This window comes from Callospermophilus lateralis, chromosome 1 (genome assembly GCF_048772815.1).
Source record: "Callospermophilus lateralis isolate mCalLat2 chromosome 1, mCalLat2.hap1, whole genome shotgun sequence".
Classification (NCBI taxonomy): Eukaryota; Metazoa; Chordata; class Mammalia; order Rodentia; family Sciuridae; genus Callospermophilus; species Callospermophilus lateralis.
Genome location: NC_135305.1, coordinates 149,078,206 through 149,101,038, shown reverse-complemented (window position 1 = coordinate 149,101,038; position 22,833 = coordinate 149,078,206). Strand labels below are relative to the sequence as shown.

At 51.3% G+C, this 22,833-nt stretch overlaps 1 protein-coding gene across 8 annotated transcripts in view; it reads left to right on the top strand.

Annotated features, from left to right (window-relative positions):
- Window positions 1-17,424, top strand: part of Hectd4 (HECT domain E3 ubiquitin protein ligase 4) — a 172,052-nt gene extending 154,628 nt beyond the window's left edge. For 5 of the 8 annotated variants that reach the window (XM_077108969.1, XM_077108967.1, XM_077108968.1 and 2 more), the window contains exons 63-76: window positions 481-704; window positions 794-945; window positions 2,524-2,630; window positions 3,236-3,359; window positions 5,841-6,031; window positions 7,108-7,254; window positions 8,171-8,290; window positions 8,918-9,073; window positions 10,612-10,715; window positions 10,930-11,151; window positions 13,491-13,657; window positions 13,974-14,169; window positions 14,410-14,632; window positions 15,095-17,424. In XM_077108969.1, the coding sequence (XP_076965084.1) occupies window positions 481-704; window positions 794-945; window positions 2,524-2,630; window positions 3,236-3,359; window positions 5,841-6,031; window positions 7,108-7,254; window positions 8,171-8,290; window positions 8,918-9,073; window positions 10,612-10,715; window positions 10,930-11,151; window positions 13,491-13,657; window positions 13,974-14,169; window positions 14,410-14,632; window positions 15,095-15,231 (2,270 nt within the window). In that variant the 3' untranslated portion in view covers window positions 15,232-17,424. Of the gene's footprint in view, window positions 1-160; window positions 274-480; window positions 705-793; window positions 946-2,523; window positions 2,631-3,235; window positions 3,360-5,840; window positions 6,032-7,107; window positions 7,255-8,170; window positions 8,291-8,917; window positions 9,074-10,611; window positions 10,716-10,929; window positions 11,152-13,490; window positions 13,658-13,973; window positions 14,170-14,409; window positions 14,633-15,094 lie in introns of those variants that run through there. The other 3 variants (XM_077108965.1, XM_077108971.1, XM_077108970.1) reach the window with 3 other exon arrangements.
- The last annotated feature ends 5,409 nt before the right edge of the window (window positions 17,425-22,833 follow it).

Here is a 22,833-nt window from a genome sequence, read left to right as displayed (position 1 = left end):
AGTCTTTCACACATCAACAAAGGGCAGATCAACTCCCAGACCCCGTTTATCATACTGGTTTTGCAACATGTTCTCCAATAATGCAAAAACTCATTTAATAAATAACTGCTCAAGAGCACGTGGCTCAAACTGAGGGGAGATCATTGCTTGCATGTGTTAGGCGTCCAGAATGAGCTCTGAGGCATGCCATTCCAGGGGAGCCTGTCATTTCCAGGCAGCCAGTAGAGGGGACAAGTGCAGAGGACAGCAGCCTGGCCCAGATATGGCTCGTGACCCACTGAAAACAGAGTCACAGGGCTACACCTTACTGCACGGAGAGTTGAACACATTGCTAAGGTGTGTGCCCAGAGAGGGGGATCTTGTCACCTCCAGTAGATGCCTGTTGTCTGCACTCAAAACTGCTTTCTGAAACTACAGGGCAAGTCCTGGCCTAGCGTGCTCATGGCAGAACTGTTTTGCCCTCCTTCCCTTCCGTGGCAGGTGAGAAGCTGGTGCCTGGGGCCAGAGAGGTCCTGACAGAGATATTTAAGAGCTGTGCCCACTCAGAGCAGACGCTGAGCCTGACACCAGCAAAGCCCATCAGGGTCTCTGACATATATCTCAGCAAGGAGCAGATCAACTCCCAGACTCCAGGCAACCTCCTCCACATCTTCTTTACCAATGTCCGGCCTCCCAAGAAGGTGCTAGAAGACCAGCTCACCCAGGTAGTCCCCCACCCCCTGTGCCGTGCTGGGCCACAGGTGCCCTTTTGGGTGAGCCTGAGACCCCCTTTCCCTGCTTTTGTGCTCTGCAGATCCTGAGGAAATACGGCGTGCCGAAGCCCAAGTTTGACAAGAGCAAGTACAGCAAAGCTGGGAAGGAGCAGCACCCCGTGAAGGTGGTGAGCACCAAGCGGCCCATCACCAAGCCGCCTGCCAAGGACAAAGCCGTGCTCAACAGTGTCAGGTGCACGCCCGCAGGACTCGGGAAGACGGGGCCAGCTGGCGGGCGGAGGCAGGGCCCCGAGCAGGCGCCTGAGAGGCTGTGGCACTCTTCTGCGCTGCCATGGCCTCCAGCCCTCACCAACTGTGAGCCCGAGCTCACAGCCGCAGCGTGTGAAAGCCAGAGCTGGAGGCAGGAGGGCAGACGGTCCACTAGGCACATGGTGCATGCCGGCCCAGAGGCCCAGAGGCTGAGGCAGGAGGGTCCCAAGTTCAAGGACAGCCCTGGCAACCTAGTGAGACCCTGTCTCAAAAAAATAGGGAGGGGGGGGGTGCTATAGCTCAGCTGGTAGAGCACTTGCCTCGCATGCACAAGGCCATTGGTTCAATCCCCAGCACCATACAAACAAACAAAAGTGGGGAAGAGTTCTGGGGATGTAGCTCAGTGGTAAAGCACCATACCCAATACCAAAAAAAAAAAAAGTATACATCTTTAATGTACAGACTTTTTTTTAAACTATGCTAATAATGCATAGTTATTGTAGATTAGAAAGATTAGAAAATGCATACATGTATATAGGGAAAACTGAACTTTGGCTGGGGGTATAGCTCAGTGGTAGAGCAACTGCTTAGCATGTGTGATGCTCTGGGTTCAATTCCCAGCACCAAAAAAAATAAAGATCATCCCAGACCAGCTGTTTCTAACACTGACACACAGAGCCTTTTATTTACGTGTGTGCATTATTTTCTTAAAGCATGTGCAGTGAAAAGCCACTCTTCTCCTCTGGCCTTGCCTTGGGCCCCCCTGCCTGGGACAGCCAGCGTCACTCACATGCCTTCCACGTCACTCACATGTCTGAGCACATGAGTGAACATGGACATGCATAAAGCTGACTGGTGTACACGTGTCTGCACCTCACTAGTCTGTTTAGTACCAGTTTTGGAGATCTTTCCAGACCACTACAGAAGAAACTCCTCATCCTTTTTTTAGTGCTCCAACATGCTCCATATATGAATCTGCATGTGTGCTTGATAGAATTTTCTTATGACTCTCAAATTCTCACAGTTGAAACTCTGACAGCCAAGTCTTGCCTGGCAGGAATGAATAGAGACGTTGGTAAATAGCCAGAACAACTTGGTGTCCTTTCATTAATTTGCTTCGCATAGCACTTTTAAATCAGCACCGTCCGTTCTGTGGGTATGGAAGTCCATGCTATTGGTGTAATGCAGTACTCTCACCCTGCCACATTTCAAGTGTTCCAGAGAGGAAAAAACTTGTGATTTTACCTAACTTTAATTTAACCCCAAGTTCCTGCATCTGACGAGTGTCTGCTTTGTTGGACACTGTAGCTCTCGAGTATGTAGAAAGAGTTTGAAAAGCATCTGCAAGATCTGGCACCTTGTAAAACATTGATTTGCTGTGAAATTTGCTCAGTACATTTTTCTCGCTCAGAACCAAGGCAGTCTTAACCCAGCCCTGTCTCAACCATGCGCCCTGAGTTGGTTAGCGGAGGGTTGGGGGAGCTCATGTGTGTGTGCTTCTGTGCCTCCTGCGAGGAGGTGTGGACATGAGGAATTCTAATTCCAGTGCTTTGGTCTATAGCAGGACTGCCTTAAGTGAAAAGAAACCAACTGTGAAGCCCAAGTCACCAGAAAAGAGCAAACCAGACGAAAAGGATCCAGAAAAGTCGCCCACAAAAAAACAAGAAGGTAAATGAGCAGCGTGAACGGGACACGGCCTGGGAACCACTCCTAACCTGGAGGCTGCACAGCCCACTCAGAAAGAGCCTCTGGGCTCCTGCCTGCCGGGCTCCCTCCCACGGGGATCCCCCCACTCCCCGTGGTCTGAAGTTTGGGCAGCCTTTCCGAAGACTTTGGGAAATATTCCTGGCCATGCCAGGATGCCATTTTTGTTGATTGAGTTGAGGTGAAAATAGTAGTTCTGCAAATACTGAACACTGAGATGAAAAAGGAAGAGGTGACAGGAGACTCCTGCCAGAGGCCCTGCCTGGTTCTCAGCTGGTGACCCGAGGCCCCCGCAGAACTGGGGAAAGTGGCTCCCTGTGATGTTAGTGGGGAGTTTCTGAGACTCACACAGAGGAGGGAGGAGGAGACCTGTTCTGTTGGGAGACCAGTGGGAGGCCGAGGCCTGGGGCCTCCCCGTGCCTGCACTGCAGGGTGACCGGCCCTGGAGGCCTGGAGAAGGGAGGGACCAGGTGGACCAGGTCACAAACAGGGATGCCAAGATAGCAGGTTGGGGACCCACGTGCACAGTTCTTACCAAATTCCTGACACTGTGAATACTCTTCCATCAGTCCCCGAGGAGAAGTACCTGACCTTAGAAGGGTTTCACAAGTTTGTCATCGACCGAGCCAAGCAGGACATCCGCAGCGTCTGGAGGGCAATTCTGTCCTGTGGCTACGATCTTCATTTTGAGAGGTAAGAGGGTTGTCGTCCCTTGGACCAGCTAGCTCATGGCTTGAATAGCAACTGCAAGCGACACCAAAACACAGGTTCTGGAGCCAGTCTGTCCCCCCAGAAGCCTTCTGAACTGTTTCCTGAATTCTCATAATCGTTAGGTGATTTTCCTAAACATTTCCAAACAAGCCCTGTTCTCTCCCTCCAAATCTGACTATGGACAGCATAGTCAGCACAGCCTGGCTAACGGAGTGCCACACACAGTGGCTGCAGCACAGCCCTGGGGCTGGCAGGCCAAGGTAAAGCACACCTGCCCACTGTGCCTCCCCTGGTCTCTTCTTGGTCCATGTGTCTGTCCTACCCTCCTCTCATGAGGTCCTCTTATAAGGTGACCTATTAGAGTGGGGCCCCTGTGACTACATGTAACCTCAGTTACCTCTTTAAAGGCCCTGTCTGCAAACACAGTGACACTGGGGGAGAGGGATCCACATGTGAATTTGTGGGAGGGACACAATTTAGTCAGTAACTGGGACAATTTCCTATTCTAAAGATCCTTTTCCTTGGATTCCTCCTTTCCTCCAGTCTCCGCTGCCCTCTGTCCCACCCAGGCAGGAGCATCAACAAGGCATAGCTGGCCAGTCTCCAGGGACAAACATGGTTTCCCCTTCCTGTCTCTTCGTGGATCCCAAGCAAATCCATTTGCAGGACAGAGAGCCCTACCACTCGCTTGCTCTCCCACAAGCCCACTTGGCTCTGCCCATAGCAAGACACACTCAGTCCTGAGAGGGGCTGCCTTGCACAGGCTGCTGCACACATGGGTTTTTAGAATTGAGAACTGTCTGCTGCTCAGGGCCAGCATCTCACAGTGAAGCCTCATAGTCAGCCCTCAGGTGGGGCTCAGCATCATGACGGAAGGACAGGTTTTCTGAACTTGTTTTAGAAATCAGCAAGAGGGACAACCTTGGTTTTGTTGGAAAGTAGAATCACCTATTTGGGACTAGAAACTCATTTCTAACTGGGAAGGGACAAACTGGGCTAAAAAAAGACTGCAAAGTGCATAGTGCTCATTTGTGACAGAAGAAGGCCTGGTTCATGCTGGTCCAGGGTCACACGATGCCTCGACACCCCCTTGCTTCTTTGCCAGGGATTTGTCTAAGGCAGCCAGCCTAAGAGGGGCTGTGAGGGCTCTCCAGGGATGGGGATCTAGGTCTCTCTATGAGACTCCTTGGATGGGACCAAGGTGGCCTGTGGTGAGGAGAGACAAGAAGGTGCATCCCCAATTTCCCCTAGGTACCCCTCCTGGGTGGTGTGGTCAGTGTGGTATGTGGCCACTGGAGGCGCCGTAGGCACTGGCCAGGTGCCTGCCTGCCTGCTGGTTGCTACCCTGCCTTTTTTGGATCAATTGCACAATGTTTGGGGAGGAAGGCCGTGCACACTGGACACCTCATGAGTGTCTGCACACAAGGAGGCAATGCCCTGTGGTTCTGTGCCCCGAGGTGAAGGCTGCCTGATGCTCAGGGGACATCTTTCCCAGTGTTGTCCTGGGAGCTAATGACTTCAGTGCAGCTGAAGAAGGGCATGCTGTCGCAGTCTGCCTTTCTCCCACCTCTCGGGGTCATCCGATTGTGGTGGTGTTGCACACGCTCCCATGATGCTCAGCGTTCTGTTGTTGAGCATGGCCTAATCTACCCAGCAGAGCCCCAGCAGCAGGCAGTTGGGTGGCCTCTGCCCCTGCTGTGCTAACGCAGCCCTACGGCAAGGCCCTCCTGAGCACCCTGGGGACCAGCCGTGCCAACAGCCCTACATATGGATGCTGGAATAGGACACGGGGCAAAGGCTACTGATGTCCAACAGCTGGCCCTGTGCACATGGATGTGCTGGGCATGGCCACGTACTTGGCAAGCACCCTCTCTCTGAATTCCTTTGAAAATGTGACAGGTTCTGGCACCATTTTGAGCTCATTATACAGGTAAAGAAATCACAGATGCCAGGCACAGTCGCGCACGCCTGTAATCCCAGCAGCTCAGGAGGCTGAGGCAGGAGGATGTTCAAGACCAGCCTCAGCAAAAGCAAGGCCTTAAGCAACTCGATGAGATCCTGTCTCACAATAAAATGCAAAATAGGGCTGGGGATGCTGCTCAATGGTCAAGTGCCCCTGAGTTTAATCCCTGGTTACCCCCCCCCCAAAAAAAAAAAATAGAAAACACAGAAAGTCAGTGTACATTTAGCCTGGGTCACCATATGTGACCTTGCTTTCACCCTAACACAACAGGACACGTGCATGTTGCCAGAGGTTGCTCCATGCATACTCCCCCCCTGGAATGCTCCACAGGCCTGTTTTGAAAGAGCTCTTCCGGTGAGGAGCAGTTTGAACACCAAGAAAGCCCTGGAGGCTTGGCAATTCCAAGCACACTCCAGAGCTGGCTGTGGCTCTGTAGGAGGAATCAGCCCTCATCCTAGAAAACAGCCCCCACCTGGCCCTTCTCCCCTCCCCTGCCCCAGGTGTGCCTGCATTGATGTTCGACATGCGCAGAAGGCCTCAAGGAAGTGGACCCTGGAGATGGACGTGGCTCTCGTGCAGTACATCAATCGGCTATGCCGCCACCTTGCCATCACACCTGCAAGGCTCCACCCCCACGAGGTTTACCTAGACCCTGCTGACGCCACTGACCCCAGGGTGGCCTGTCTCTTGAGTATGTGGCCCCTTGGAGTAACCCCTTCCCTAATGCCCAGTGGGGACATACCCTGTGACAAGCAATGTTTAGAAGGGCTAGATGCCATTTAGACATCTGTTACAGAAATACTTAAGGGCTCCTTCTACCTGCTAGGTGTGTAGAGACAGGGGGAGAGACAGGCGGCTGTGACCACGGCCAAGGGAGTCTCCGGCCTGTTCCCGTGCTCACTGCAGCAGGGTGAGGCCACAGACTGAGAAGCGCAGGGCTGGAAGGCAGTGCCCACCACAGCGCCCACTGCAGCCCCCAGGACCCTGCTGTGTGCACATGCTCCTCTAGGCCAGGCTGCTGTGGGAGTGTGAGAGGGGATGGCCACCTGCATTATCCTGATGGGGGAGCAACGTGTTTTTGTGGAAAGCTAGGAATACGCTCAGAAAATAAGGGGCCAACACCCACACCTGGATCTGCCCCTGGGAGCAGGCCCTGCCAGCGCCTGCCGGCCCCATGAGCTGCTGCCTCACCTGGCAGCAGGGGCAGGGCCTTGCGCTTCTGGACACAAGGGGGTAAAGGTGGGCAAGGACTTGTCCCTAACTTCAGTCTCTGTGGTGGAGTGTGCCACAGGTGTGAGGGTGACAGTTAAGGCAGTGGGCCTTGTAACCTGGCTGGGCGCAGTGGTGCATGCCTGGTGTGGGTCCTGGTTGAAGGGCACCCAGGACTCTGCTATTTTTGGATTTCCTATAGGCTGTAATTATTTCAGGTGTTTGAAGAGTTAAACAACACAAAGCTGGGGCAGTAGTGGAGCCCTTGCCCTGCATGCACATGGCCTGGGGCTCCCTCCCAGAACCCACCCGAGGCCCAAAGGAAGGCTGAAGGGCCTTCCATCCTCAGGGCCCCACACTTGCCTTCTGTTTGGCACGTGTTCAGGCACGTTGAGGGCCCTTGCTCACTGAGAGTGTCTCTGGGGTCCCAGGAATAAAACCAGCCCCCAGTCCCACTGTACATGGTCCTCCCCAGTGACAGGGACCTCCTGAGTGTGCTGAGGTAAGTGTGTTGGGCTGGCTTGGCGGAGGTCCGGCATGACCGTCCTATCCCCACAGATGTACCCATTGAAAGTCTGCGCCTGCGCTTCGCCTTGCTGCAGTCCCTCAACACCACGCTGGAGACCTTCTTCCTGCCCCTGGTGGAGCTGCGCCAGACACCCATGTACACCCACAGCATCGCAGCCCTTCTGAAGGAGGCCAAAGGTCAGTGCCTGCGCCTGCCTGGACCCTGCAGGAAGAGAGAGGTGACCTTTAAGGCACCAGAGCCAGAACCTCCAGGCAGAATAACCAGGCCTTTGTCCAAACTGCCTAGAAGATGCCCACTGCCCACCTTAGCGGACGGGCATCCTCTGCAGCACCAGAGCCTCCAGTAGAGACCAACCACAGCCAGGCGCAGAGGCCCACGCCGGTCATCCCACCAGCCTGGGAGGCTGGTGCAGGAGGATGGCCCAAAACAGCCAGCCTCAGCAACTTAGTGAGACCTTGTTCCAAATAAAAATTTTTAAAAGGTGGGGGGGGCGGTGCTGGAGATGGGCTTGTTGGTTAATACCCCTGGTTCAATCCCTGATACCAAAACAACAAAAAGAAAAGAAAGAAACTAACTACAGCAGGGGCAGGGCCTTGTAACCTGGCTGGGCGCAGTGGCGCGTGCCTGTAATCCCAGCGGCTTGGGAGGCTAAGATAGGAGGATCATGAGTTCAAAGGCAGCCTCAGCAACTTGGCAAGACCCTAAGCAACTCAGTGAGACCCTGTTTCTAAAAATAAAAAACAGGCTTGGGTCGTGGCTCAGTGGTTGAGCGCCCCTGGATTCAATGCCCAGTACCAAAAAAATAAAAATAAAAGTGGGCACTTAGCTACTCAGTTTTGCACCCTCCTTGTTTGTGTCGACTGCAGAACAGGGTCCCCCACTGAGCAATCAGAGGGCACATGAGGGCACTGAGCACTTGGATAAATAGCATAGTCACGCTTCACATTGCCACAGTGTGGCACTTGAGTGCCCTGCCTAGCACCTGCCTAGAGAAGACCCTGTAGGCCACCATAGCCTCTGATGGATACAGGGGTGACTGGGAAGGAAGGGAAGCAGCCCCGCCCATTCTTCTCTCCCAATTCCTCTCTCCAGGGCTGATCTTCTATGACACAAAGGTGACCGTGATGAACCGAGTGCTGAATGCCACTGTGCAGAGGACCGCCGACCACGCTGCACCCGAGATCACCTTGGACCCATTGGAAATTGTGGGAGGTAGGGGTGGCTACAGAGAGCAAAATGGTGGTGCCTAAAAACCGGGTGGGGCTGCCCAACACAGAAGGAGCTTCCAAAAGGAGCGACTAAGTTCTCCTTCATCTGGCTGCTGCTTTCATTGTGCTCTGGAGCCCCAGCGTGTGGCTTCTAAGAAGCCCAGGGTGACCTCAGGGTCTCTGCCTTCCCAGCAGCAAGAGACAGAGCCTTCCTTTACCCCGTGGCCAGGACTCACTGTGGGGCAGCGCAGCTGTGTTCTGATGGCCATGTGCCTGCTGATCGCTGGGCTCATCAAAGGGCAGGGGCGCACCTACAGGACTGCTGGAGTCTGCAGTAGCCCCACACACTGGCAGAATGCAAGGACTTAAGGGAGGAGCCCCCTGGAGGCACTCAGAAGCCTGTAGAAGATGAGAAGGACCTGGGCCTCATCTTTGGAGGAGGGAGGGAGATTCTAGGCGGTGGGAACCACTTAGCAAGTGCTTAGGCCTGAGACATTTGAAGATGCGAGGACAGAGGGAAGGCACAACCCAGAGGCCAGGGGAGCAGACTGAGCACAGCAGGCTGCTTCCATGATGGAAGGGTAGGGGACAGCCACTGGAGGCTGTGACCCACTCCTCTCTCGCTTCCCAGGGGAAATCAGAGCTTCTGAAAACTCCTACTTCTGCCAGGCTGCCAGGCAACTGGCCTCTGTGCCATCCTCTCAGCTCTGCGTCAAGCTGGCGAGTGGCGGCGACCCCACCTACGCCTTCAACATCCGCTTCACCGGGGAGGAGGTCCACGGCACTAGTAAGTCTCCCAGGGCTGCCCTAGGAGTTTAGAATGCGGGGCTCCTGGCTGATTTCCCCTGAGCTGCCCGGGAGCCCCCCCACGCTCTGCAGGAGCCAGGTCTTCTGGACTGACCCGGACCCACTGACCAACCCTATTCCCATGTGAGAACTGGTGCCTGCAGTGGTCTGGGGCGAGGCCACTGTCCTTGTGGTGGGTCCAGCAGAGGCAGGTCAGTCCTTTTCCCAGGAAGAGCCCAAGCTAAAGGGCTGGGTAGGCCTGGCTCAGGGCACCTAATTTCAGTGGCATGTGGCATCATTGCACTCTGCACTCTCTGGGAAGTCATGTTTATTTAGCTCTAGACATTCAAGAAGCATCTCCACCATGGGTGGGGGAAGAAGCCCCACTTCTCTTCAGCTGGGTGCACTAGGTGGGAAGGAGGAGGAAAAGTCCCCCAGCTCAGTCCTCCATTTCCCGCGGTCTGTCCTTGGGACACTGTTGCCAGAAGTGGCAGGGAACACTGGCCCCCTGGCAGACCCCCAGTTCGGTAGAAGAACTTGGATGCCACAGAATCAGGTCACTCCCCAGGCTCAGCAGGTCTGAAAGCCCAGGCCCTTGGCCTTCCCAGCCTCTGCGGTCAGGAGCCTCCTGCCCTATGGCCAGGCCCTGCCATCAGCCCCCATACTGGGCCCCAGGGAGGCCCTGTGTGAGTGTAGCTGACCTTAGGGCACCTACAGGGGCACTCACAGGGAAGTCCAGGGACGGATGAGGAGTTTTGTAAGAAAATCAAAGATATTTGAAAGGCAGCAGCAGAAGAGCTGGAAGATGGCCATCCTATGTGCGTCAGTGTCCTCTAAATCAGCACACACTCCAGGAGACTGCCTGCTCCCAGCCAGCAGGGCCCAGGGGAAGGAACAGGGACCAAACAAGCCTGCAAATCAGGACAGGCTTGGGCTGGGGCTGTAGCTTAGTGGTAGAGCGCTCGCCTAGCATGTATGAGGCACTGGGTTCAATCCTCAGCACCATATAAAAATAAAATAATAAAATAAATACGTTGTGCCCACCTATAACTAAAAAATAAATATTAAAAAAAAAAACTTTATTAAAAAAAAACTTTAAAAAAATCAGGACAGGCTTGGCACCAGGAGAGGTGCCGCCCATCAGGCTGGACTGCGACCTCACTGAATCCTCTGCCCAGCCTGCAAGGCTCCGCCTCTCCCCCATTCAATAGAGGCATGACTGAACCCCATTCAGAGATGTCCTGAGAGCAGGGCTACCCCTGGGTCACCCAGCGAGTGAGCAGCAGAGCAGGATTTTACTCAGCTCCCCCAGTTCTGCTCCACCATAGCCGGTCAGGTTGACAAGAATTGATCTTCCGGGCTAGGGTGTGGCTCAGTCAGAGGGTTCCTAGCCTGGTGAGGCCCTGGGTTCAGTCCCCAGCCCTGCAAAAAGAAAAAAGATTGGTTGATCTTCCAGGTCTCGCAGGTGAGGTGGGAGGGAGCCTCCAGGCGCTCCTCCTGGGGACCCCTGGGTGCTGATCCAGCCTGTCTGTCCTGCAGGTGGCTCCTTCCGCCACTTCCTGTGGCAGGTGTGCAAGGAGCTGCAGAGCTCTTCGCTGTCACTCCTGCTGCTGTGCCCCAGCTCTGCTGTCAACAAGAACAAGGTGAGGCCATGGCAAGGCAGTCCAGTCGCAGGGTGGTGACGGCTCCCTGGTGCACGTCCTCCTGGCTCTCTGCCTTTCAAGCACCTCTCTGGTTTGGGTGGGCAGGCCTTGCTGTGCCACCTGGGTGAGCTCGGGCCTGTGGCAGCCTCTCCTGCCTGTGGGGGGTGGGCGCCAAGGACACCTGTTCACTGCTGCCTCTGCCCCTGCACCTCAGGGCAAGTACATCCTGACGCCCAGCCCCATCACCTACGGGGAGGAGCAGCTGCTGCACTTCCTAGGCCAGTTGCTGGGGATCGCCATCCGGGCAGATGTCCCCCTTCCCCTGGACCTCCTGCCCTCCTTCTGGAAGACTCTGGTGGGGGAGCCCCTGGACCCTGACCAGGACCTGCAGGAAGCAGACATCCTTACCTATAATTACGTCAAGAAGTTTGAGAGCGTAAGTGAAGGCTCATTTTCTCTGGGTGGCAGCAGGGCCCTGGCCCCCCCACCACCTCCACTTGGCTTCACGCGGGCCCCAGCCCCACTATGAGGAATGATCCCCAAGAGAACACTAGCGGCGTCAGGAGGGCTGGTGTCAAAGCTCTAGCCCCTCCTTGCTGACTGAAGAAGTCAGGGGTGATGTGACCTGCTCTGCCAGGCCCTCTGCTTACAGTGTCTGTCCCTGAGGATGCAGGTGGAGGGTTCTTGGCAGCTCAAAGAGGCAGGGGGCGGCACCACAGAAGGTCTGATTTCTTTATTTTTGGTCCAGTTTGTAAATGTTTTCACCAGTGCATTATAGTCATACATAATACCAGGGTTCATCTGGATACAGTCATATATACAGGCAACATACTAAGCCCCACATCAGTTCCCAGGACTTCCCCTTTCTCTCTCCTCCCACCCTTTTCCCCTCTCCTCTACTCTACTGATCTTCCTTTTATTATATTTATTTATTTATTTTTAAAATATTTTAAAATATTTTTTAGTTGTAGTGGGACACAATACCTTTATTTATTTATCTATATATCTAATATATAATATATATATATATGTGCTGAGGATCACACCAATATATATATACGGTGCTCACACATGCTAGACAAGCACTCTATCACTGAGCCCCAGCCCCCGCCCTTCCTCTTTTATTTATATATTTTTTAGATGCATGCTTTATAAATACACAGGAAGGGGAAATTTGCCGTGGCGTGCTCACATATGCACACAGCAAGTCAAGGGCCCAGTGATCTCTCTCATATCCAGTTTCATCTTTAAGAGTTGCACAGGGGCCTCAGAAAGCACGCAGGAGGTCAGCCCTGCGGATCATCTGGGATATGCCACAAAGGCTTTGAGATGGAGTCCTTCCTCCCCTCCTTGAGGACACCTGAGACACAGAGGTGGAGGCCACGGCAACATCAGACCAGCCCCTCCTGGAGGAGCAGGTGGCCTGTGCCCCCCAGCTGCTGGTGTGGCTGAGGCTGTTGGGCCTCCCTTCCTCCCGTAGCATCACTGAGGCCCAGGTGGGCCAGGCTCTGGGCCCACTTCCTGTCTTCATGAAGTTTCCAGACTGTTTCCTGTATGTAAGGGCCCATGCTGAGGGTTTTAGTCCATCCTCACAAGCCCAGGAAAGGGCTATGGGAAGTGCCCTGCTGGCCCTGGCCATCCTTGCTGGCAGAAGGGCCAAGAACTCCGTCTGGCTCCTCAGCTGGAGAACCGTGGCAGCACGGTGGGGAGGGTCTTGGAAGCCAGGCCTCCTCTGCAAGGGCCCTCCTTCTGCTCCCATGGCCGCAGACCTCCACAGGGCGGTTTCAGGTGACTCTACCAACAGCAACTTCCAGGGCCACTGAGGCACCTGGTGGCCAGGGTCTCTGTAAGCAGCCAGCCAAGGGAGCAACAAAGCAGGGGTCTTAGATGTCACCCTGCTGCTCTGCAGAAACAGGACTGCTGAGTCCCCCAAAGGGGCTGAGCAAGGGGTCTGCCCCTGTGTAAGCATCTCTGTCAGACACGGCTCTGAGAAGTCCTCTGGGGCTCTGCGTGACGGCAAGGGACTGGGACTGCAAGATAGTATTAGAGATGCTACATGAATGCAGATAGTAGTCCAGCCAAGGCTTCCGGCTGAAGGGGACCACAAGGCCATTGAGGGAGGCTAGCTGTGCTTCTGCCAGCAGGATGCCTGCAGCCTTCACTGGGAAGGGTGCCACCGAGAACAGAGGGTAGGTTCCAGCACTCCCAACTGTCATTATCCTCAGCAGTTGCAGGCTGCTCTCCTCTGGATCATGTTGTCATCTCCCCAGGAACCCAGTATGCTCCTTCCAGTGACTTTTGGACCTTTATTCTGGCAAATGGTGGAAGGCAGTGGCCTGTACATGTTCCACAGGTAGAATTAAATCTGGGCTCTGGTGGCAGGTGACAGGAATACCAGGTTCAACTAACTTAAGAATATTTGGTTACGTACCCTGAGTTCAATCCCTGGTACCAAAAGAAAACTCAGTCTCAGTCTTTCCCAGATGCTGGCAAAGATGGCCTCCGTAGCACCAGGGGTGCCATCCTGTCATCAGAGTCACACCAGCATAAGAAGGCTGCCCCTTGAACACAGTATTAGGAAAAACCCAGGAATCTGGATCTCATTAGCTGGGTCTAGGGCACAGACCCAACGCTGAACTGACAGCCTGGCCTGTGTCCCACGCCCATTCACAGCCAAGCTGTGTGGTGCCCAGATAGATATGAGTGCCACTGTCCAGGGACATTGGCAGTGCGGTGGGCAGTGAGCCTAAGTCTTCCCTGCCTGTGTCCCTGCAGATCAATGACGAGAGCGAGCTGGAAGCCCTGTGCGCCGAGATTGCCTCCCAGCACCTGGCCACCGAGAGTCCTGACGGCCCCAGCAAGCCCTGCTGCAGGTTCACCTACCTGACCATGACGGGCGAGGAGGTGGAGCTGTGCAGCCGCGGCCGGCACATCCCTGTGGCGTGAGTGTACACAGGAGGGTCCGACCAAACCAGTCAGCCAGGGTGACAGCAGCACTGGGCCTGGGTCAAGTCACAGGTGGGAATTTCCCAAAGGGGGGGAACATTGGGCACCAAGAAAGATGGTCTTCAGCTGAAGGCCTTTCTCAAGGGCACACCAGAAGCCAGGGAGGAGTGAGCTGAGCTGCCAGGACTGGGACCACCAGGGCGCTTGGGTCTGAGGCCACTGGAGAGGCTGGGGGCCTCTGGCTGCAGGGGCAGTGTGGCCCCAGATTCAGGAGCACCCCGTCAGCCTCTTGGGTGCTCTCCCTCACCCCAGGTGGGAGAACAAGGATATCTACGCTGCAGCCATCCGCAGCCTGCGCTTGCGGGAGCTGCAGAACATGGAGTGCGTGACGGCCGTGCGCGCAGGCCTGGGTTCCATCATCCCCCTGCAGCTGCTCACCACCCTCAGCCCACTGGAGATGGAGCTGCGCACCTGTGGCCTCCCGTACATCAACCTCGAGTTTCTGAAGGTAGGCGGCCCTGGGCCAGGCCGGTTGAACAGGCTGTGGCAGTGGACCTGGCACCCAATGTTGCCCTTACCTTTGATGGCAGGCCGCAGCAACAGCTTGTCTTCACACTCTGTCCTCACCATGGACTGTCACTGTAATCTCCATAACTGCCCTGTGCTTGTGGCCCATGTGTAGACCCCAAGGCTGGGATGGCTCAGTGGCAACCCGGGCCTGCTCACATCTGGGGTCTCTCCTCCCCAGGCCCATACCATGTACCAGGTGGGGCTAATGGAGACGGACCAACACATCGAGTTCTTCTGGGGGGCCCTGGAGACGTTCACCCAGGAGGAGCTGTGCAGGTTCATCAAGTTCGCCTGCAACCAGGAGCGCATCCCCTTCACCTGCCCCTGTAAAGATGGGGGCCCTGACACAGCCCACGTGCCCCCCTACCCCATGAAGATCGCCCCCCCGGATGGCACAGCAGGTACTGGCCCTCCCACTCCCATTCCAAGTAGGGACACTCAGGCCCTTCTCTGTTTGGAACCAGAGCTGTCAGGCCTGGCATAACGAACGAACAGGATCCCACAGACCAAAATCCAAAACATAACTGAGGGGAAGGGCCAGGGAGGAGCTGTGGCAACACAATCCTGATGGTGCAGATCTCCTAGCATTTTCAAAGAAAATGAAAACCCAGTATTTTTTTAATCTAACTTTATTTCGGTGGGGGCTGGGGCTTAAGCCCAGGGCTTGGCTCATGCTAGTCAAATACTCTACAACCCAAGCCGTATCCCCAGCCCCAAATCTCCTTTTAAATGCAGAAAAATAATTTTTTAAAAAATTTTGCTGGCCAAACAAACCTGGAGGCAGAGAGGCCAGCCTACCTCCCTGGGCCTCCCATAGCCACATGCACCTGGCCCTGACGTTGGCCCCCATGTTTCTTCTGTAGGTTCCCCAGACTCCCGCTACATCCGGGTGGAGACCTGCATGTTCATGATCAAGCTCCCCCAGTACTCCTCTTTGGAAATCATGCTGGAGAAACTGCGCTGTGCCATTCATTACAGGGAAGACCCCCTAAGTGGCTGAAGCGAGCAAGCCCAAGAATTAGGCTGTCACCAGGGCACTCACTGTGCCAGCCTGGGAAGCCTGCGACTGACTGCAGGCGCATCCCCTCCAGGGCCCAGCGTGAGGAGTTGGCAACATTTTGCTTTTCTGAACTTTCGTCCACGTTCCGGGGCCTCCTGGAAGACTTAACCTTTTGTCTTTGTACGTTTTGTGATGGGTTTGGTTCTTTTGCTGCCTGTTTGTGGTATATTTGTAGGATAGTCTAGTTCCCACACAGTTGGTGTCTAATTTGATCTTCCTGGAAGTTGTGTCTCATGATTCCCAGATTCTGATGCCATATGGCTCCTGCTGGTTCCTTTTCACAGGACATTGCAGCAGGAGGCTGGGCGTGACATAACTTCAGCCACACAAAGTGTCCTGTTTTTTCTGCAGTGTCTCCACAAACACCTGTGGCCAGCCCTGCCCACTGGCCTCAAGCAGGCATCTCTGAGGCAGCGCCTCCAGGCCTCCTTCCATCTTGAAGTGGTTGGGCCAGTGCCCAAACATGCAGGGGACACACGGGGAGCTTTTTGTGTTAATCTTCCTGCTTTAGAATCTGTTCCTGGGAATAAGCCCATGGTGGTTCCCTATCTCCCACCAAGACAACCCCATCTGCTACCTGTCTTTTCTGGGCCTCTGGTCTAACAGTTTCCCCTGGACTGCTCAGGAGCAGAGGACACAGGGACATTCCTGGCCTTAGCTCAGAGACAGTTGGGATGCGTCCCAGCTGTGGGAGTTGAGGCATACTCGGAGCTGGAGGGACAGTGATCGCATGGGGCCTTTTCTGAAACCGCAGGAGTGAGAAGCACACGATCCAGGCCTGGCCCACTTCTGTGCTCAGAAATGGCCCTTCCTCCCAGCACGTGAGGGTGCAGTAGAGGGGCTGCTGTGCCCGTTTTTAAGACTGTCTGAGGTGCTCTGCTCAATTCAGGGTCTGCTTCAGAACTCAGACCTTCAAGTCCAGATGGAGGCTCCAGGGGATCCCTCTGCCCTTCTGGTTGGCCTACCCAACACTCCTAACCCTAAGTGTGTGTGTGTGGTGGGGCTGAGCTGCCTCCAGGCTCACCTGCTGCCCCAGTGCATTTGTGCCCCAAGTAAGTCTTTGTCCAATGGTACTTTGTTCCAGAGCAGCACATGCCATCTTGCTGGACGCTGTCATTTTGGGCCTTGCCAGTTCTTACAGAACTACAGCATTGTATTTATTGTATGATATTGTGCATACAGGAAGCCGTGCGCCAGTGCTATCTGGAAGCTTCAGTGTGCGGATTGGCTGAGAAAAAGGATGTGCTCCACTTTCCTCTGCCATGATCCAGCCAGCTGGAAAATGTGTGGGTTTCAGGGTTAGAGCTGTTCGCATCTATCTCCTCCCTGTTAAGCTTAGGAAATGCAGTAAGGACCATTTCAGAAAAGATTCCCCAACCTGATGGCAAGACAAACCTAGGATCAATGGTGACAGCTGTGTCAGTATCACATGATGCAGGAGTTGCCTCTAGAGGCGAGGCGAGGGCCCGCAAAGCAGGTCCCCTGCTCAAAAGGAAGATGGTCGGCTGCTGCCTCCCTGGGGCCACGGCCCCCTTGATGGGGGAGGGGGTCACATCAGGAATATGTTCCTGACAACAAGGATCCTCTTATTTCTGCAAAATGAAAGAGCCTTGGAAATGACTAGAAGTGGTTTTTCCTCCCTGTATCTCTGATTCTTGGTTCCCTCCAATCCTTATCCCTTGAATGGACTTGGGTTTCTGTCAGCTTCCTCCCCAGGAGGGGCTCAGGGAGCTTCTGTTGGCCCATCACTCGGTCACATGACAGCTGTGAGTGAGATGTCTGCTGCCATCTCAGCTGCTCCACCCAGAGAGCACACTGAGGTCCGGACAGATCCAAACCTTGGCCCTAAAAATATGTGCTGTAAAGTGACTTGATGTATATTTATTCTAGTTATTTATGGTTGCATTTAACAGACTTTTCATTCAATCTGATGCTATTTACACCATGCTGTGTAAAGGAAGCTCACTACAGGAAAAAAGTCTCACCAATAAATAACCTTCATCTAATTCTGATTTACCCTAAGAGTGTGTGATCATGTACTCTTGCTGAGCAAGTTCAAAGGCTGACATGCTCAGATGGCTCTGATACTAAGTGCCGCCAAGTGGCTAGGAATTAAAATGTTTCTAATTATTATTATGGTCTCTTTGGACTTGACGTGATTCTTAAACGCTTTATGCTTATGAACTACCCAACCCCTTGTGTCTATGCTTTTCATGTAGAAAGTGTAATTAAAAGGGTGGAAAGCCAAGATCAAGGCTAAGGCTGACCCTGCATGTTCTGTTAGTGGGGATTTTCTGTAAGCAGGCTGTTGTACAGAAGCATCTGACCATACTAGACCACAGTCCTCCTTCAGGGGCAGCCTGTAGCCACACACGTGCAGAGGGAAATGAATGCAGGAGCGAGCTGGAGACCTGGCTCGGCCCTCTGTTGCACAGGGAGCCACCACTGCTATACCTGGGAGAACCCAAGGCCATTCTCTGATTGCTCCCCTCCTGCTGCTTTGTGGGGTATCTTCATCCACATCACTTCCTGTCCATTTTCAACTCCTCCTTTCTTGTACCTGAAATGCTATCTTTTCATGAAAGGGTCCTGAACATGTATTTTCTTTGTTTCTTTTTTTTTTTTTTTTTGTACCAGGGAATGAACCCAGAGGCACTTAAGTAAAATAAGAGTTGTGTATTTTACTAGAGTTGCTTCGGGCCTCGGTAAGCTGCTGGGGCTGGCTTTGAACTCTTGATTCTCCTGCCTCAACCTCCCCAGCCACTGGGATTATAGGCTAAGTATGTCTCTATAGGGAATGCAAGGCCCGTGGATGAGGAACAAGCGGCTTTTCTTCCTTCTTTCTGTCTGCGTTTCGAGGTGCTGGAAACAGGGGACACAGTCACCACTCACAGCAAGGAGCCCTATCAGGCTTGAGAAGCCAGAGAAAGAGGCCTAAGCTCCCAGGATCTCCCTGGTCACCAGTGCTGCATCTGTCTCCTTAGACTGCCTCTCAAAAACTAAATCCACCAAAAAGGATGCCACCCAATAAGACTCATCCTCAGGAATCAGCAGAGAAATACAGAAAGACAATCACATGGTTGAGGAAGGTATGGAACTGACTCCACCCACTGCTTTGGAGCTGTTTTCAAAAAACTGTCACCATGTACTTGGTTATTCCCTATATACCCAGCAACTCCCAACAAATCTACACATGGCATTCACCAAAATTTGTGACCACGGTGGTGCACACCTGTAATCCCAGCATCTCGGGAGGCTGAGGCAGGAGGATCACAAGTTCAAAGCCAGCCTCAGAAAAAGCAAGGTGCTAAGCAACTGAGACTCTGTCTCTAAATACAATACAAAATAGGGTTGGGGATTTGGCTCTGTGGGAATGTGGCTCTAGTGCCCCTGAGTTCAATCTCTGGTACCAAAGTCCTTGAAGAGGAGAGAACCAGACTGAAAATCTGGACAAAAATCAAAATCTCTCCACTGAGCACCAACAAGGCCTCTCCCAACTACACAGCAGATTTAAAAAATTTATATATATATAAAAAATATATATATATTTTAGTTGTAAGTTGAACACAATACCTTTATTCTATTTATTTTTATGTGGTGCTGAGGGTCGGACCCAGGGCACATATGCTAGACGAGCACTCCACCCCTGAGCCACAACCCCAGCCCCAGACAGCAGATTTTGTACCAAGGATTGAACCCAGAGGCACTTAACCATTGGGGCACATCCCCAGCCCTTGAACTAACTGAGTGAAGGACAGATAATGACATCTGGGGATTTCCAAGGAAAATAAAGGCCAGCTGAGGGCCTTGTGGTGAGAGCTTGGAAGGGCTGCTGAGTGCCACACAGCCAGGAAGCATCAAAGGTTTGAGGGAAAGTCTGCAGTAGGAAATGCTAAAACAAAAAGTTCCCAGATACAGAAGAAACCCAAAACCCAACTACGCCACACAGGGAGAAAAAAAAAAAAAAGCAAACATCCACTAAATCGAGTGTGTATGGGAGGGTATATTGTGAAGATAAAAGACATGGGTTTTGAAAAGTAACATAATTTTGCTCTAAGGATGAAAGAACAAGGTTAAGAAAATCTCTCATGAAATAGGATAAAAACAATATAAGCAGGGCATGGGGAAGCACACCTGTAATCACAGCAACTTTGGAAGCAGAGGCCGGAGGATCACAATTTCAAGTTCAAAAGTTACCAAGAGCCTGATCTCACAATAAGATTTCTAAAAAGGGTCAAGGATATAGCTCAGTGGTACAGTAGCCTTGGGTTCAATCCCCAGTACCAAAAAAAAAAAATAGAAGTTTAGAGAAAATCCATGAGGATTTGAGAGTGTCAACATCTAACTATAACTAGAATCTTGCAAAGGGAGAAAAAACAGACCTTGCAACATAATGATTCAAGAAAATCTGAAAAAGGTCATGAGTTTCCAGGCAGAAAGTGATCACTTAATACCTAGCTCTTTGAATGGAAAAAGCACACACTAAACATGGGGAGGTTTCAAATACCAAGGAGAGAGAACCTGAAAAAGCTTCAAAAGAGGAAATGTGCAAGTCCAAAGACATCAGACTTGATAGCAACCTAGAAAGTAAAAGTAAAAAACACATCCAGTGATACTTCTAATTTTAGCCAGACCTACCAAAAAGAAAAAAAGAACCAGAAAAAGCAATGGAAATTACACAAATGATAGAATTACTTAGTCATGGCATTAGGCCAATTCTCCATGTTTAAGAAGCTAGCAAAATGTAAGTTAAGTATAGACGGAAAACATAAACATGTTGAATTTGAGTTGCTTTGAAGTGAAAAATACACAAATACACTGAATAAATTAACAGCAGGTTGGAGACGCAGATTTAATTTAAAGGCAAAAAGCAATGGCAGTGACTATCTGAACACAGCAAAAAGAATTAAAAAATATGAAAAAAAAATCAGTAAACTCGGGCAACTTCATGTGATCTAATACATAGGGGCAAAGAAACAGAAAAAGATTAAAGAAATATTGGCTAAAACTTTCCAAATTTGATGAGAACTATAAATCCAAGGACATAAGCTTAATGAAACTAAGCATAAGAAACAGAAGCAGGCAGGGGATGTAGCCCAGCTGGTAGCACACCTGCCTCGCATGCACAAGGCCCTATGTTCAAACTGGGAACAGTGGCACACCCCTATAATCCCAGCAGCTCAGAAGGCTGAGGCAGGCGGATGGCAAGTCCAGCTTGAGTCCAAATTCAAGGTCAGCCTTGGCAACATTAGTGAGACCTTCTCAAAATAAATAAAAAGCTGGTGACAAAGCACCCCTGGGTTCAATCTCCAAGATCACATACACACACACAAAAAGTGGAGAAATAAACACCTTTCCAGTTTGTACTATGTCAAACTCAAGCAAGTTCTTCAAGCAGAAGGAAAACACCAGATGGAAATCTGGATCTATAGAAAGAATATCAAAAATAATAATTACATGGGTAACTTTTAATAGAAATGTTCTTCTTCCTAAAACTCTCTAAGGTAATTGTTCAGTCAAGAGCAGTAGTGCACCTGTCGCCCCAGGAAATCAAGAGGTTGAGGCAGGAGGACTGCAGGTTTCAAGTCAGTCCTAGCAACTCAGCAGGCCCTCAGGAATTTAGCAAGACTTTGTTTCAAAATTTTACAAAAAGGCTGGAGATTCATGGCTCAGTGGTTAAACATTCTTGGGTTCAAACCTGGTACCAAAAACAAATAAATAAAAATGAAAAATGCCTGGGATGTAGCTCAGTGGTAAAATACTCCAATATGCAGTGGCTGGGAGGAGGATAATGGTTCAAACAACACCTACTGGGGGATTTATAACAAATTTAGAAAAAAAGGTGTTAATAATCACACAAAGTCTAGAAAGAAATGAAATATGCTACGGTAATACCAAAAATAGAATGGTACAATAGCACTTGAAAGAAGACCATAATAAATTAAAGGTGTACAAGAGAAACCCTAAAGGAATTAAGTTAGTAACAAAAAGAGTCATAAGTAGGTACAGTGGTACACACTTATAACCAAGCTACTCAGGAGCCTGAGGCAAGAGGACCACAAGTTCAAACCAGCCTGGGGGATTTTTTCAAAATAAAATTTAAAAAGAGGCACAGAAGTATTGGGAATATAATTTAATGGTGAGAGCTTGACCAGCATGATCAAGACACAGGGTTTAATCCCCAATACCAAAGAAAAATAAAAGCAAATAGCAAGATCGGTGTATTTAAGCCCAGCTACCACCAGTATAGTGGCCCATGCCTGCACTCCCAGTAATTTGGAAGGCTGAGGCAGGCACATCTCAAGTTTCAGTTCAGCCTGGGCAACTTAGTGAGACCCAATAAAACATTTTTAAAAAAGGACTGGGATATAGGTCAGTAGTAAAGTGCTCCTAGGTAACAAAAAAACAAAACCCAACTACCACCGGACATAGTCGCACATGCCTGTAATCCCAGTGGCTCAAGAGGCTGAGACAGATGGACCTCGAGTTAAAAGCCAACCTCAGCAACTCAGTGAGGCACTAAGAACTCAGTGACAGCCTGTCTCTAAATAAGATATTTTGTAAAAGGGCTGCAAGGGCTGGGGTTGTGGCTCAGCGGCAGAGTGCTCACCTAGCACATGTGAGGCCCTGGGTTCGATCCTCAACACTACATAAAAATAAATAAAATAAAGGTATCATGTCCAACTACAACTAAAAAATCAATATAAAAAAGGGGGGGTGGGGAGGCTGGGAGCCAGTCACAATGAAACATGCCTATAATCCCAGTGGCTCAGGAGGCTGAGACAGAAGGATCGGGAATTCAAAGCCAGCCTCAACAACAGCGAGGGACTAAGTACCTCAACGAGACCCAGTCTCTAAATAAAATACAAAAATAGGGCTGGGGAAGTGGCTCAGTGGTTGAGGGCTCCTCAGTTCAATTTCCATCACAAAAAAAAAAAAAAGGGCTGAGGATGTGGCTAGGTAGTTAAGTGCCTCTGGGTTTGATCCCCAGTACCAAAGGGGAGGAAAAAAAAAAACCCAACTACCATAAATAATTAAATGTAAATGGCATAAGTACCCCAATGAAAAGGCACAGATTGTTAGATTGGACCTATAGCAAATTAAAAAAGAAAAGAGAAAGAAAACACACAAACGTGGAAGATAACCAAATATTTGAAAAATAAATTTCACACTAATAACTACCCACTGCTCAAAGAAGAAACCAAAGGAAAAATTGTAAAATATTTGTAATGCAATGAAAATTAAAAAGCACATCAAGGTTTGTGAGATGCATCTAATGTAGCACTTACATGGAAATTTATACCAATGAACACATAATAAAATATCTCAAATCAATCAAAACAAGTCAATTTTGACTTTAAGAAACTAGAAAAAATTAAGATCAAGAAAGGAAATGATTAGCCAGGCACAGTGGCACATGCCTATAATTCCAGCAGCCGAGAGGCTAAGACAGGAAGATCATAAGTTCAAAGCCAGTCTCAGCAACAGCAAGGTGCTAAGGCTGAAACAATTCTTCAGTGAGAACCTATCTCTAAATAAAAT